Source organism: Vitis riparia, chromosome 13, assembly GCF_004353265.1.
Source record: "Vitis riparia cultivar Riparia Gloire de Montpellier isolate 1030 chromosome 13, EGFV_Vit.rip_1.0, whole genome shotgun sequence".
In the NCBI taxonomy this organism is placed as follows: Eukaryota; Viridiplantae; Streptophyta; class Magnoliopsida; order Vitales; family Vitaceae; genus Vitis; species Vitis riparia.
Genome location: NC_048443.1, coordinates 1412288 through 1429085, shown reverse-complemented (window position 1 = coordinate 1429085; position 16798 = coordinate 1412288). Strand labels below are relative to the sequence as shown.

Below are 16798 nucleotides of genomic sequence, written 5' to 3'. Positions count from 1 at the left end.
ATTATATTATAACTAAACGTCTCTAAATCAAAATTTGTGTTAGAAGCGATGACCCACCACCCGATTGTTAGTAGTGGCTACTTAGCCCCTAAAGGCATGTGTTCTTGGTCAAGCCGATAAAAAACAATAACATTTTATATTTTATTTTTTTTCTATTTTTAGAAAATAGAAAATACAAATGGTTTTTCAATAATATTTTTTATTTTTATAAATATTAAATATGATGTCAACAATACATAAGAAATCAACCTTCAACAAAGTAGAAACACATATCCATGACATAAATATTATATATCATGGTTTACAAGGTGGAAGTGGAGAGCCACAGAGGCAAGGGTTATGTATGTAGGAAGAATTGTCAAAGGGCTGGGACCTATACTTCAAGTTCCAATCAGAAGGAATTTTCCCACACAATCTATTGTAACTAACATTCAAATTCTGCAGCAATATGGCATCTGTTATGCTTGATGGAATGGTACCCCAAATCTTGTTATGTGACATGTCCAATGTGACCAATGTCTCGTGCATAAAACCCGCTCGTGAGAAATTGAATGCAAAACTGTTTCGCGAGATGTCAATTATGAAGAGAATTTGATCACTAGGGTTGCAACCCTCCCCCACGAGGAAAAACCCGAGAGAAAGGAAGAAAATGAAGGAAAGAAGGAATAGCCTCATTGCAGTAAGCTTAAAGGAAGAGCAAATGAAAGTTGAAACCCAATGTGCAATACACAAAATGCAAATGCAAGTAGCTACTTATACAGAAGTTTTGGGACTTCCTTATCTTCTATTATATCGAATGGCTTGCCATATTTGACTAGGTTTTTGGGGGTCATAGGGCACATTCTGAGCATAAAATCTGGGTCAGTTTGATAGTGGGGTAGTCCCATGTGACCTTACTGTAGGGCCATGTGCCCTTATGAAGAGAATTTGAAGTAGCTTTGATTCTAAAAAGTGGATAACAGCAAGGATAGTTGCCATATGTGGATGCCACTATCCAGAGTTGAAGGTCAAAAATGGCTTATACTATTATGCAAATCTGGAATTTTTTAAATATAAATATCTATAATTAAAAAAATAAAAAAATAAAAAACCACTGTAAGATTATATTTTTTGGTCAAACATGCCAATTTGACTTTCAACTCAAAGAATAGAGGGCTTGCAAAATGTCAAATGTGGAGCAACTTGGGCAGCTACAATAATTGGCGTTGGTCATTATTACAAACATTGAAGGTGGTCATGCTCCTTTCCTTCTTGTGACATATCTGAATACAAAAAGCCTAAGTGGTATTGTTGAATTTGACCAAAAGTTGACCAGGGTGGCGTTTGGTTTTTTACTTAATTCTAAATACAACTTAAAACTTAACTGGTATTTAATAGTGTTGAAGTGTTGCTAATTTTTATAATATTTTATTTTTATTAAGTATTAAAAATAAAAATAAATAATATATTACTTTTTATTTAGAAAAACCAAATATTTTGATTTGATTTTTTTATTCAATTAAAAATTTATAATAAATTATGAAAAAATAGAAAAACAAATAATTTTTTAAAGCAAATTGTTTTCAGCAAAAAGTTAAAAGAATAAACATTCTCTTATTCTTAGTCTTAATTTTTATTTTATTTTTTTTTTGTGGTCTTATTTACCCATATCTATTGAAAACATATTTAACAACCATGACTCAAAATTCATGATTTATTTTTTATAATAAATGTTTTTATATTATCTTATAAATTTATAATACTTTTATGGATGTTTAATAAATAAATTTATTGCTTAAAATTGATGTTGTGAAACCAATGTTTGGTTAATCTCGGTTTTGATGATAACAAAACAAGGTTTAGAACTAATGATTATTCAAATGTGATTAGGCAAGACAATTTCCAAAGTAGCAATTACAAAGACAAATCAAGTCAACGAGAAATCATGAAAAAGAAGATTACTTCAAAGAGAAATGTTTTTCAGGACCCAAGCTTCATAAGATCTCTTTATAAGGTTGTTGGTACACTAGGATTTCAATGCATTACATTCTTTACTTATGCATCAAAATCATTCAAGAGTTATTTTGTTTTAAATATTTTAAAATTGGATGATTTCATGTTTTCAACTAAAACCTTATGTTAAATGTTTTTTAAACTTGTTTAAAAGGTTTTAACTTGAAAAAGTTGGTTATTGAGCAAAAAAACGACTCAACCAGTTGAACCAGATGAGGAACCAGTCAACCCCCCAACTCAACCGGTCTAGGAGCAGGTCGACCCCCAATTCCACCGGTCAAGGTTGTGAACAGTAACAGGTCGACCGCTAGCTTAATCGGTCGAGGGGTGCAAAAAAATCTTCTCTCTCTTCTAGAATGATTATTCAACCAGATGAGGAACCGGTCGACCCACATCTCAAACGGTCAAGGTCCAACAGTCACCTATCAAGCAGTAAATGTTAATGGCTAGTCAATCGATCGACCCCCAACTCGAGCGGTCGAACCTTCAATGGCTAGTTTGACTTTTTTTCCTCTATAAAAAGGCTTCAAATCTTCATTGTTTAAGAGCTCAACCTTCCCAAACATTTCTTGAATATATTTGAGCTTTTGAATAATGTTTTTTAGTGCACCATTGTTTTAAAACTTGCATATCTTTAGTGTACCATTCAATCATAGTTTTATTGTATCATTTGAGCTTAAAGTTCTTGTACTAGGATTTTGTAAAATCATTTATTTATAAATCTTTGAGAAGAAGTTTCTCAAGTGTGGGGTATCACTTGAGGGGGTTGTTCAAGAGTGAGGTATCTCTTGAGAATTGTAAAGGGTGCTTAGAGCCAAAAGTCCAAGAGGGTAGATTGAAACCATAATCCAATTATATTGCTTGAAGGCTTGATTTGAAAGTCTTGAATTAGTCGAACCTCAAACTTGGGATTGAAACTAAAGAAGAGTGGATGTAGGTCGGGTTGCGTCGAACTACTATAATACTCTTTTACTTTATATGCAAATTATTTTTATATTGTTTTATTATATATTTATATATAATTGTCTTTTATATTCACATATTTTAAATTTATAAAAAATAAAAAATAAAAAGACCATCACCCTTTTCACCCCTTTCTAGGGTTATTATCATAGGTTGGATTAACTTAATTTTTCTAACATATGTGAATAAATATTAGTTAAAATCTTTAATAATAAACATTAATTATAATTAATGGGTAAATATGTCAATTTAAAAACTTAAAATAAATTTTAAGTTAATTTTACATAACAACAAAAAATAAGTAATAAGTTTTAACCTAATAATAGAAAAACAATTTAACTTAAAATTGTCATAAATCATTAAGTAATAAATATTAAGTTTTACCAAACACTTTCTTAATTTAAATAAAAAAGAAACTTATTCTTTATTTAAATATTCGTTGATTATCGATTAAGTAGACTGTGTCATATTTTCTTTATTTTTTTTTTTTTCATAATTTTTAAAACAAATTTTATATGTTTTAAGTTATTTTACTTAGAATGCTTTATATAATAACTAAAAATATAAAAAATACTTTAAAAACTTTGAAATCTATAAAATTTTGTTCTTAAAAATATTTTTCATATTTACGTTTTTAAATCAATTTTGTTCCCGAGAATAATTGATAATTGTTTTTAAGAAGTGTTGTCAAACAATTTTTAAAAACATTTCCAAATATGCCTTCAGCATTTAATTTATTTCATTTTAAAGTTTATTTAATAAATATTTTTATACACTTGATTTTTATATTTGTTAATTTTTTTTTTTAAATCAAAGAAATTAACACTTTAGCTTTGCATTTCATCATTTTTCTTTATTATGAACACAAATAAAAGGTTAAAAAAAAAGACAAAACAAAACAAAAATTATAGTGGAAAAGAAAAAGAAAAAGTTATAATGCTAAGACATCTATTTTACAATACTTTTAGAAAACACTCCGAGCATAAAATGCACTTTTGGGAGAAAAATAAGATGTAAAATTTTAAAAACATTTTTAATAAGTGAAAATTAACTTTAATTAAAAAGTAATTCTTAAAAAATACAATAGAAGCTTGTTTGTTAGTGATTTTAAAAAACAACATTTCTAATACTTGAAAACAAGTCTATTGATAATAATTTTTAAGTATTAAAAAATTTAAAAATGCTTTTTAGAATCATTCAAAGGGTGAATTTTCTTAAAACCATTTATATTGAAAAAGTTACTAACAAAAATATTATTTGTTAAAAACACTTTCATCACAATCAATTACAAAAAGTATATGCATTTAACATATTAGGCAAGGATAGTTATAAGACGGGTTTTTTTCAAGCACTCAACCCGCCATAAAGGGACAAGTTTGAAATTAAAATAAACAGGTAAAAAATGAATTTAAGGTTTTTTTCTTTTTTAAACAAAAACTAGGGGTAGGTTTCGGTTTTGATTTGTACCATCAGAATAATCAATTTAAAAAATATATATAATTTAAAATTTTATTTTCTCATTTTTAACACATAAAATAAAATATTATAAATTATTTATAAAAATATTTATTTTTAATGTAATAAAAAAATTAAATTATTTTTAAAAAGAGTGGAGCAGGACAGTTATGGTAGTCCCGCCCATTGTAATCTGTATATCCAGTGCATGGAAAAGTAATGCAATTGAACCCAGTAACATTTCCAAATAAATCCAAACACTTCTCCACTGAAATCCAAGACTGACTCAACTGAAAGCTGGCTCAAAACGTCAACAATGAGCTCAATTTTTACAAGGTTCAAGAGGAGAGCTACAAAGACAACGGTTATGCAAGTAAGAAGTGTTATCAAAAGGTTCCGATCGATACTTCATCTTCCAACCAGAAGGAATTTTCCCACACAACCTGTTGTAACTAACATTCAAACTCTGAAGCATTACACAATCCGTTATCCTTGATGGAATGCTGCCCCATATCTTGTTATGGGAGATGTCCAATTCTACCAATGTCTGCTCCATGAAACTCGCCTCTGAGAAGTCGAACGCAAAGTTGTTTCGTGATATGTCGATTGTGTCGCTGGTTTTTGATGCTTTGAAAAACATCAATGCGGATCCGGAGAAGTTGTTGCGCGAGATTACGATTCGGGCAAAGTTCATGTTGCCTAGAGAGGCCGGGATTTCGCCTGAAAGTTTGTTATGGGATAGGACGAGTGTGGGGACTGTACCTTGGAAATGACCAAAAGACTCGGGTATGGAGCCAGTGAGTTGGTTACGGCTTAGGTCAATTCCGATTATCTCTGGAAAAGTTGAGAAGGAAGCAGGTATGGTACCGGAAAGTTTGTTAAAGGAGAGATCGAGAAACCAAAGCTTTTTAAGATTTGAAAGAAATGCAGGCACAGAGCCTGAGATGTTGTTCCAGCTGAGGTCAAGGCTTACTAGGTTGGTTAATTTCCCGATGGCCGGAGGAATTTCACCGACTAGGAATGGGTTTTTCCTCAATCGAAGTGTTCGCAGGTATTTCAAATCAGCTATCACGGAAGGGATGGTACCGTTGAGTTGGACGCTCGACTCCAAACCAATAACCCGGTTGGTAGTCTCATTGCATTGGACTCCATACCAGTCACAGCAATCAAAATCAGGTTGCCATGAAAGCAAAATCTGATCTGGGTTGGCGAAACTATTTTTGAACTTGAGAAGGGCAGTCTTATCACTGGGGTGGCATCGCTCCGCCCCAGAAAGAAACCCAGAAAAAGGAAGAAAATGAAGAAAAGAAGCAGCCTCATTGCAGTGAAGCAAAGAAGCTAATGAATACCAGAGACCAAACAAATGCAGGAGGGGATGAAATGAAAGTTTTGGATCATCATCTCTTATATGGGGACCTTTAGGTGACCTTATCTTCTACATTATTGAAGGGGTTGCCATATTTGACTAGGCCTTTTGTCTTGTGGGCACATCCAGTGGATAAAATATAGCTAGTTGGATAGTGGGGTTGGTGTCATGTGACCAAATTGAAGGACCAAGTTGCCTTTGTGAAAAGGACTGAACTAGTTTTCATTCATACAGAAAACAGGCAGATCACTAATTCACAGAGGGGACATTCATCACTGCGGCTGGGTTAGAGTGTAGCTCAGTGGTAGTGTCCTTCAACGACAAAGCAAATAATCCTAAGTTCGAGTCTTTCTATATTATCAGAAGTCTTGAGTTCGAGCCTCATAGACATTCTAAGGTTGAGAATAGTTTTTGTTTGATACGACACATACAACCCATTTAATAAACAGATTGTCCAACTTGACTAGCATAACCCAATAACTAAAATTGTTACTGTGTTGTTGGGGTCGTGTTAAGAACTGTCAACTCTACTACAGACTGCCTAAGCTACGGATGTGAGAGCATTTTGCTTTCCAGTATTCTTTTCTCGAGAATTGAATTTGGTGTAGAGGTGGAGATTTTTCCTACACTTTGTCTATATACAAAGAGAAACTTAATTACCCGGTTTGTGCTGAGCCCGTCTGCTCATGTCTCCACAATGCAGGCCTCCAGCTTCTGATCTTGCTGCAACACACCTTTGATTCAAGCTTATCAGCACAAAAACATCAAAACAAACAAGAGTGATCATGACCAATCTGATGAGCTTGAGCACATGCCTAACTGGTCTGAAGTGAAAAACGAAAAAGGATAAAGAAACTACTTGAAATTTTAGGCAAATATCTGTCTTAAGCTCACGCTTGTTTAATAAAACTACTGCATACAAGCCAATTATGCATCCAAACCAAGAAAACTATTCTACTTTCAGCAACCAGCCAGTCAGCCCCACATCTGAGATGAGCTCAAGCCAAAAGAGAGATAAATAGTACAGATCAGTTGAACTCTGAAACATGTCATCAGGTTTTTATAGCTCTTTTTCCCAATAAAAATATGTTAATCCTAAAAATAGTTTTAAGCAAATGATACTTCACTATATACTTGATATATTTCTCGAGAATCTAACGCAACATTGAAGGAGACACGATGTTCGGCCCAAAAGAATAGCAACCACTCTGTAGAGTGTGCAAATATCCTGAGTTTAACTGTAAGATCAAAGAATTGGAAACAAGTCTCAGATTGCTTCTGGACTTGACAGTTTATCGAGTAGTTTCAAAATGACATCATATTCCCTTTTCCATTTGTTAAATGATTCATTCTCCTCAAATTTATTCTTGGATTGATAGTACAATGCAAATATAGATTCTATCTTACAGAAGATCCATAGCAATGCTCGAAGAGAATATTCATGCAGTTTCAACATCGAAATAAAAGGAAACAAGTGAAAGAAACGAAATGAATAAGATTAGATTAAAGTGAGAGAGGGAACAAAGCACAGCAAAAAAGCATCTTTAGGCAAGGTCACAAGCGCCTGAAGTTTTAGGTTTTGCTTTAGCTTTCTTTCAGTTCCCACTCTGCCTTTTCCTCTTTGCTATCTAGTGCTTTTGTTTTTCTTACACTGACATTGCTGCCCAAAGAAGAAAGGGATATCAGAAAGCACCAAGGATCCAAGAGATGCACTTCTGAGGAAATGATATCAATATGAATTTGTGATACCTAGTGCACTAAGCGAAGTTTTACATTATTAAATAGCCTGAAAAGGATTAAATGGCACTACTGAAGCCAATGAGGCTATGCCAGCTATAATTCAATGGATATCACCACTGCAATTTCACATTTTTATTTCAATAAGGAAAAACCATTGAGCTCTTGAAGTTACTCTTTTGTTCTCTCTTCATGGCAATGAAGGAAACACAACCAATCTTTCACCCCAGAGGGAACCAGTCTAAAACAGAATACTTTTTTTTGGAAGACTCGTCTCCTTTTTCAATAAAGCCACCAAGCTTTTGGTTTGAGGGTGGGGAAATGCTGCTAACACATACTAGTTTGCTCTATTGAAGTCTTAAGGCTATCTTTCTACAATCATTCTTCTCGGTTGCTAAGATGAAGGGGGCAAAGGAAACAAAAAAATTAAACTTAGAATTCAGCAACAAGGCATTCAAACCTGGAGCTGTAAGATAGAATATATTCTTCGCTTTCCTTCAATCCGTAGACAAATTCCAAACAGAGCACAATTAGATTATCTTGAAATAACTGTTTAATTTTCCTTAATGTTGAAAACTAAAAGAAATGGACACGGGTTCATGGATCACTTTTTCGCTTTTCAAACAGAGTTTATGCCTTCCCTCCATTTCCCTCTATTCCATTTTGGTTTCTACAGAACCCAGGGGCAGCTTCTTCATCAAACAATTCTTTCTTTCACCACCAAAACATCAACTATTCCTTTCTTTAATCTTCTGTGATCCCAACTAGAACTCCTTTGCTTCCGAATAGAGTTTCAGGTTTCTTGTGAGGATCCACTTCCTTGTAGCTTCTTGCAGCGGTGAAGTGAGAAGAAAAAGGGGCATGAAGCTGGTGGTGGAAATAGTAGATGCTCATGATCTTATGCCCAGAGACGGTGAAGGATCAGCAAGTCCTTTTGTGGAGGTTGATTTTGAGAACCAGCGAAGCCGAACTACAACAGTCCCAAAGAATCTCAACCCCGTTTGGAACCAAAAACTTCTCTTCAATTTCGACCAAGCCAAAAATCACCATCACCAAACCATTGAAGTCTGTATTTACCACGAGAGGAGACAAATTTCCAGCCGCGCCTTCCTTGGGAGGGCAAGAATTCCCTGCTCAACCATTGTCAAGAAAGGTGAGGAAGTTTATCAAACATTCCAACTAGAAAAGAAACGGTTTTTCTCTTCCATCAAAGGGGAAGTTGGCCTGAAAATCTATCTTTCATCAGAAACAGAACCAAGTTCCCCTGCTCCATCATCTTCTCCACCACCACCTTCTAGTCCTCCTCCCAGTTCGGAAAATAGAAATCTTATTCACAATCCCTCAATTCCTCTCCCCATATCCGAAGTGCCTGTTTCTAATATTTCTAATATTTCCGAAGTACCTGTTTCTAATATCCTCAACTCCTCTCCCTCAATTACTCGAGTTTCTCTGATTGAAAAATCAAGTTCTCCTGTCCCAGAAGCCGAGTCTCCTCGCAGTTCTGTTGAAGAACCAAAGGAGGAGATCAAAGAACCTGTCGAAGTAAGGGTAGCGGCAAATCCACACATATACAAATATCAAGTTTTGCAGCAACCAGCCATTTCAGTGGAGAAGGTACCACAAGGCATCTCATCAACCATGCACCAGGCGAATCCAGACATCCATCCTAGCCCCCAAGATGACTACAATTTGAAAGAGATGGACCCACAGCTCGGTGAACGGTGGCCAGGTGGAGGAGTGTATGGTGGAAGAGGGTGGATGAGTGGCGAAAGATTTGCAACCACTTATGATCTTGTTGAACAGATGTATTATCTTTATGTTCGAGTTGTGAAAGCCAAAGATCTTCCACCCGGTGCCCTCACTGGAAGCTGTGATCCTTATGTGGAGGTAAAGCTTGGGAACTACAAAGGAAGAACAAGGCATTTCGAGAAGAAAATGAATCCTGAGTGGAATCAGGTCTTTGCCTTCTCAAAGGATCGTATCCAATCATCAAGCCTGGAGGTCTTCGTGAAAGACAAAGAAATGGTGGGAAGAGATGATTATCTTGGAAGGGTGGTTTTTGATATGAATGAGGTTCCAACAAGGGTTCCACCTGACAGCCCGCTTGCTCCTCAGTGGTACAGGTTGGAGGACCGCCGAGGGGAAGGAAAGGTGAGAGGAAACATCATGCTAGCTGTTTGGTTGGGAACACAAGCTGATGAAGCCTTTTCAGAGGCATGGCATTCAGATGCTGCTTCCATTCACGGGGAGGGTGTTTCTAGCATCCGGTCAAAGGTTTATGTATCACCAAAATTGTGGTACCTCAGGGTAAACGTGATTGAAGCTCAGGACATTCAGCCTAATGACAGAAGCCGGGTCCCTGAAGTTTTTGTAAAAGCTCAGGTTGGAAGCCAAGTGCTCAGAAGCAAAATTTGCCCAACTCACACAACTAACCCACTTTGGAATGAAGATTTGGTCTTTGTAGCAGCTGAGCCTTTTGAGGAGCAACTGGTCCTTACTGTCGAGGATCGAGTGCATCCTTCAAAGGATGATGTGCTTGGGAGGATTAGTATGCCACTTACTGCCTTTGAGAAGCGACTTGACCACCGACCAGTTCATTCTACCTGGTTCCACCTTGAGAAGTTCGGTTTTGGGACCTTGGAAGCTGACAGGAGAAAGGAGCTCAAGTTTTCCAGCAGGATTCATGTTCGAGTGTGTCTCGAAGGTGGATATCATGTACTGGACGAATCAACTATGTACATAAGTGATCAGAGGCCAACAGCAAGGCAGCTATGGAAGCAGCCCATCGGTATCTTGGAAGTGGGCATTTTGGGAGCACAGGGACTTCTCCCCATGAAGATGAAGGACAGCAGGGGCAGTACAGATGCTTATTGTGTAGCCAGGTACGGCCAGAAATGGGTTAGGACCAGAACAATTATTGACACTTTCAGTCCAAAATGGAATGAGCAATACACATGGGAAGTTTACGACCCATGCACGGTGATAACGCTGGAGTTTTCGATAACTGCCACTTGGGAGGAGCTGAGAAACTGAACAGCGGAGGGGCAGTACGAGATTCACGAATTGGGAAGGTAAGAATTCGGCTATCAACCCTAGAATCTCATCGGATTTATATACATTCTTATCCACTTCTTGTTCTACAACCAACTGGGGTCAAGAAAATGGGTGAGCTTCAATAGCCATCAGATTCACTAGCCTCTCCCTAGCCAACATGATATATGCCTATGGCCACCCTTGCTGCCAAAAATGCACTACTTACACCCTTTGACGGTGAACCAAGTAGACAGTTTACGATATCAAGCCATGAATATTGTAGCAACCAGGCTTGGCCGAGCTGAACCACCACTTAGGAAAGAGGTGGTGGAGTATATGTTGGATGTGGATTCCCACATGTGGAGTATGAGAAGAAGTAAAGCAAACTTCTTCAGGATCATGTCACTGCTTTCTGGTGTGATTACCATGAGCAGATGGTTTGGGAACGTTTGCCACTGGAAGAACCCCATTACATCAGTCCTAGTTCATATACTGTTCCTGATACTGATTTGGTACCCAGAGTTGATACTTCCAACCATCTTTCTTTACATGTTCCTAATCGGAATATGGAACTACCGGTCCCGTCCAAGGCACCCACCTCATATGGACACTAAGCTTTCATGGGCAGAAGCAGTGCAGCCGGATGAACTTGATGAAGAATTTGACACTTTTCCAACATCTAGATCACAGGATAGGGTTTACATGAGATACGATAGGCTTAGAAGTGTGGCAGGAAGGATTCAAACAGTTGTAGGGGACTTAGCAACACAGGGGGAGAGATTTCAGTCTCTGCTCAGCTGGAGAGACCCAAGAGCAACAAGCCTTTTCATAATGTTCTGCCTATGTACAGCACTGGTGCTTTACATGACCCCGTTTAGAGCGGTGGCTTTGGTCGCAGGTCTGTACATGCTGCGCCATCCTAGGTTTAGGAGCAAACTACCTTCTATACCTAACAACTTCTTCAAGAGATTGCCGCCTCGAACAGACAGCTTGCTCTGATGCACTTGTAGGAGGTTATATACTTTTCTGTGTGTTTTAATTTGCTGCTCCTTTAAGTTCTTTCTTGTGTAAGTTCAAATAAATGCTCTGTTAAAGATTTTCCAGATACAGCAGTCGCTTGTGTGACATCCTAAAGAGCATGAAGCTTGGCCCCTTGGCCGAAGCCACAGTTTGTAATTATTTATGTTTTTTATAGTCTGTATTGATCAAGTCCTCTTCCACATTATCCAGTAGTTCTATGATATATCTGCAGTAGTCTAAAGAGGCAGAATTTCTGGTTCCTAAATCTTAATGGAGCAGGCTATGGAAGTAGGACAAACTAATTCTACAAATTTAGTTTAGATTCACGATTCATATCCAACTTTTCCAAGATCCTGCAAGTATAAAGAAACCTCTCACAACAAAGAAAGATGAATGAATCTTATATATCACATTATATCAGTGAAAACTTGTACCCGATGGAGCAAATCCAAATGTTTTGCAGAACTCACTGCCCATCATAAGACACTTTGAAAGGAAATCCAAAAATCATAACCAACTTTTTCCATATGCTATTCATGTAAAGAAACCTCCCACAGCAAAAGAAGATGAATGAATCTTATATATCATATATATCAGTGAAAACTTGTACTCAATGATAGCAAATCCAAATACCTTGCAGAATTCACTGCCCAATATAAGACACTTTGATGATGGTTGCTCAGGAGAAAAAAAAAACACCGGAAGAGTACAGCTGCTGAAGAGCATTGTTCAAACAAACAGAATACTAAAAGTAGGAAAAAGAAGAGAAGTCCTAACACTTTCTCAAGTGTCTACCCTAGAAAACAAGCTCATGAGGTTTCATGCCTGCCTTGAGAGAGAACCTTGCACCCAAATAGGTCCTCAAGTCTGGAACTCCTTCAATGGACTTTATCAATGGTGTATCCACGGCCTTCTGGTCATCCTTTTTCTCCTGTGGGAGACCACTTTTTTCCTACATTTTGAGGTGAAAACAATAAAAGGTTAGGTAAATTAGGAGAAATTTATTAACTGCCACAACACAGAGGGCTAATAAGCTAAAACTAACCTCCTTGTCTGCTTCAAAAAACTCTCCTTCTCCTTTCTTTTTCTTCTTCTGGGTTTCCTTGGCAAAATACTTGTCATCAAACTTTTCCACATTTACTCCAGAGATGTCAACCTTGGTGGAAGTTGCAATGATATAGGCTTGATTCACACGTCTTAGAGGAACACCATTAATCTTAAATGGTCCTGTAGCAGAAAGAAGATATTTCAAGACTACAAATGAATGTGGCACTGAACCAAACCAAGGGCAAAAAACCTTAATTGAAAAAAAAAGATTAGTGGCAAAGTGGGGTAAGCAATGTTTATCTTTTCTATGCATGCAACTGGACTGTAAAGCATTGCTCATCAAGAAAAAAGACGATGCATAACATCAACATCATCCAAGTAATATAACATGCAAACAAATATTTATTGGTTCTAAATGTAGCATCATCATCATTGCTATTGTCATCATCCAAATATAGAGCAATTTAAAAGAAAAGTTCTTACATCCTTGGATAATTGTAAAAGAAAATACTCTGGACGCAACATCCAAAACCACTCACCATAAATTTATATAACAAATTTAATACAAAATTATATATAAGATTCTTATCAATATATGAAAGTCTGAACACCATGATATCATGTAAAACCACATTAAAACTGTAAGGTTTTATCTGATAAATCGTCTTTTAAAAGAAGTGATTATAAATATATGAACTGCTTTCAATACCTTATGATATCAAATGACTTGCAAGTATGTTTCTTGAGTATATGGAATCATGAGGTACTAGGAACAGTTCATATATGCAAAATCAATTCTTTTGAACCATATATTTTCAGAGCATAAAATGAAATAGAAAAACCCACCAGTAACTAGGAGCATCCAGATGGAAGTTGCTTCAGAAACACAACTCTCTTCCCCTTGAACCTCCCAGCAAGGATGATCAGCACAGTACCCGGAGTAATACTAGCCCTGAGAAAATAAATAAGAGACAAATCATAACTTGTCCTGAAAATCATCTGCCCAAAACATGAAGTTGACCCCATTCTTTGGCCAAAAATTGAGAACCCAAAAGAAAATTTTGAATCTAACATCTACTGTTCTGATTTCCCAAGACATGGAAATCATCTCACAAAGCTAGGCTCAATTTGGATCTTAGTTTTTCCCTTTCATTTATGTCTTTATTTCGAATCCAGCTAAAAAATAGCAGTATTAGCTTTCTTTTTCACATGCCAGATTACGAAAACCTTCAAACTCAAAGCTTTAATTTCATTTCTTTTCCTATTTTATAGGCAACCAAAGGACAAAAGTGAGAACCCCATATCAGACCCCAAAACAAAGACATTAAGATGAGAAAAACAGGAATAGGATATTAGAGAATTTAATAATCGTTTACTAATTTCATCAGTAACCAAATATACCATTGAAAACCTGTAGAACAGAAAGCAGATTCAGAATTCAAATTTCTGAGCATTAAGAACGGAACAGGAAAATGGACACTACATAGTTAATTACAAACCACTCGAAATGAGATACAGAAATGCAAGCGTTTCATCAGTTGAAAATGATGAAGACCAAATGGTCAATGTTTTCTTTCTCTAAATTGAAAAGATTTCATTTCCGCTACCAAACAGGCCCTTGCTTTCTTATATTTAGCTTAATTTACTTGGAAACCAACAAGCCAATGAAACCCATACAAAACAAACTTCATGAAAAAAGAAAAGAAAATCCCACATGTTATTGCCAACCAAACAGGTCAGAAAATAAAACCTCATAACAGAGCACAATATACCTGAGCTTGGTGAGCTTGGACTTGTGTCTGTTGACCAGGGGCTTCTTCACATCATCGGCGGGGTAAAATTTCGGGGACTTCTCGGCGGGCGCCGGGCCTTGGCTTGGCATCGTGGCGGGGAAAAACGCCGCCGTTTTTGGCCTTGATGGCCCAGAGACCACGCTTGTGGTACATCTTGATCTGGAGTGCTTACCTATGCCGCGAATCAGATTCGGGTTTCGGCTCACCTTGGGGGTCCTCTGTTTCGGCGCCATTGATGATGGAGCTTCGAGCTAGGGTTAGGAATAGGGTTTCTGAAGATGAAGCTCTGCCACAAAACCCTAGTTGCAGCCTCTAAATTACGTATATATAGGTGTGCCCTAAGCTCAGTGGTGGGAATTTGCCACTGACCATTTCCAAATTTACTTAAATACCACCGCTTCTTCGCAACAGTAGTCCAATTCTCTGTGGGGCATTTTCGGTAAAATAATTTATACATAATCTTTAATAAGTCTAAAAATAAATATATACTTTTTCTTCATCATTTTCTTTTTTATCTTAATATGATGCTCATTTAATTTATACGTGTTTTTTTGCTAATCATGGAGACTATTTAGGCCCAAAATTTTTATCTAGGGTTACATTAGAGTTTTTGAAATAAAAGGGAAAAAGATATTAAGGAAAATGATGTTCTCGACTCTTCCTATTTAATCTATTATAAAAAAATATGAAAAAAAACTCAAATATAATTAAAATTAATTAAAAAAATTATATACTTTTAAATTATTTAATATTATAAAAAATAAGTAAAATAATTTTAAAAAAGATGTAAAAATAGTTAATTAATTCTAAATTGATTTTCTATTTTATTTTCTTCTATTTTTTCTTTTTATTTTATTTTGATGGCACTTTCTATAAATTTCTACAAACCAAATAGAGGTGAGGAAACAAGAAGAGAAAATGTTAAAAAAAATAAAAAATAAAATTAAAGAGGTGGGAGAGGGCAAGAGAAAATTTTAATAATAAAATTTATATTTTTCTTTTATTTCTTATTACTTTCCAAAACAAACATAAAAACTCTTATAGGAATTTTTTAAGATGAGAAACAAATTCCCAAAAGTCTCTTCTCACTATCATAAATAGAGATGATAATAGAACATGTTTTTTTAATTATACGTTTTGCCCCTAATAAAACAAGTTTAAAATTTAAATAAATAAATTAAGAGTCAATTTGAGATTTTTTAAAACTCGGACGGGTTACACTATCTTGATTATATATAAAATTAAATTTAAAAAATTAATTCAATTTAATTTTTATTTTCCTGTTTTTAGTGTATATATATGTAATAAAACAAATGTTTTTCAATAAAATAAGTTTATAAAAAATTATAATATTTTAATTCATTATAAGATTATGTATTATTTTAATATAATTAAAAAAATAAATTCAAAAATAAATAAACGGAACGAGTGAGTATGAGAATTTTATATATCGACCCTGCCTTATTTAATTTTTTAGTGGAACAATAATATGAATTATTTTAAATAAATAGGACGGAGTTATAATGTGGTAACCAGTCCTAAAGATGCCCTCTATGCCATTCTAGTCGTAGAATCATTTGTGATTCGGGGTTTTCATCACCTCCATAATGTGCATGTTTTCTTGATACTTCCTATAGGAGGATTTATAGCACTTTGCCTTAGGTTGTATGCATACCCCTCAAGCATTCATAGGTCTCGTTGGTAGCTTGAGGGCTTCCTATGACCTTGAGTTAGGAGGTTGAGAGTTGAAGCCACATGAGATTGATACACCAATGGTTTTTCATAATTGAAGGCTAGTAGCCCTTCAAATAGTTTTTTATAAATTATGTCTTGTTTCAAGAAAATATCAAGGAAATTAATAAAAATGTTAAGACCATTTTTTTCAATGTTTGATTTAACATAGAAATTAAAAAAAAAAAAATCAAATATGATTAAAATATACTAAATTTTCATGCATTTTTTAAATTATTTAGGTTATAGTGTCAAATTTGAGCAATACTCATTCACATTTTTTTCTTCATTTCATTTTAAAGATAATGTAGTCTTTGTTTATCATTTGTGCACTCTTGTACTAACTTTTTAGAAATGACAATGGAACAAGTTCCGAACATGTCACTTTCATCTTAATCCGTTTCGTGTATTTATATCTATTATCACTCCCGTTAAATAAAATAAATATGGTGGAGTAAGGCAGATTAGGGTGTAGGAAATTCCCATGCACGCCCCACTTAACCTTCTTTTATTTTTTTTTCAATATTTTCACTTTTAAAATTTTAAATTGTATTAAAAAAATTATAATCAATAAATTAATAAAACATTGTAAATATTTATAATTTTTTTAAATGTTAAAAAATTTGAAAATGAAAAATATCAATTAAAATATTTTTATTTA

The 16798-nt window shown here is 35.1% G+C and overlaps 1 protein-coding gene and 2 pseudogenes across 1 annotated transcript; 1 reads left to right on the top strand and 2 right to left on the bottom strand.

Annotated features, from left to right (window-relative positions):
• Nucleotides 1-4627: 4627 nt before the first annotated feature.
• LOC117927758 (polygalacturonase inhibitor-like) lies at nt 4628-6049 on the bottom strand. The gene is made up of 2 exons (XM_034847418.1): nt 6035-6049; nt 4628-5845 (listed from the first exon to the last, which is right to left on the bottom strand). The coding sequence occupies exons 1-2, from the start codon at nt 6047-6049 to the stop codon at nt 4733-4735; spliced, it is 1128 nt and encodes a 375-aa protein (XP_034703309.1). The 3' UTR covers nt 4628-4732.
• Nucleotides 6050-8257: 2208 nt separating this feature from the next.
• On the top strand, nt 8258-11755 carry LOC117928719 (annotated as a pseudogene).
• A 367-nt stretch (nt 11756-12122) lies between these two features.
• On the bottom strand, nt 12123-14702 carry LOC117928720 (annotated as a pseudogene).
• Nucleotides 14703-16798: the final 2096 nt, after the last annotated feature.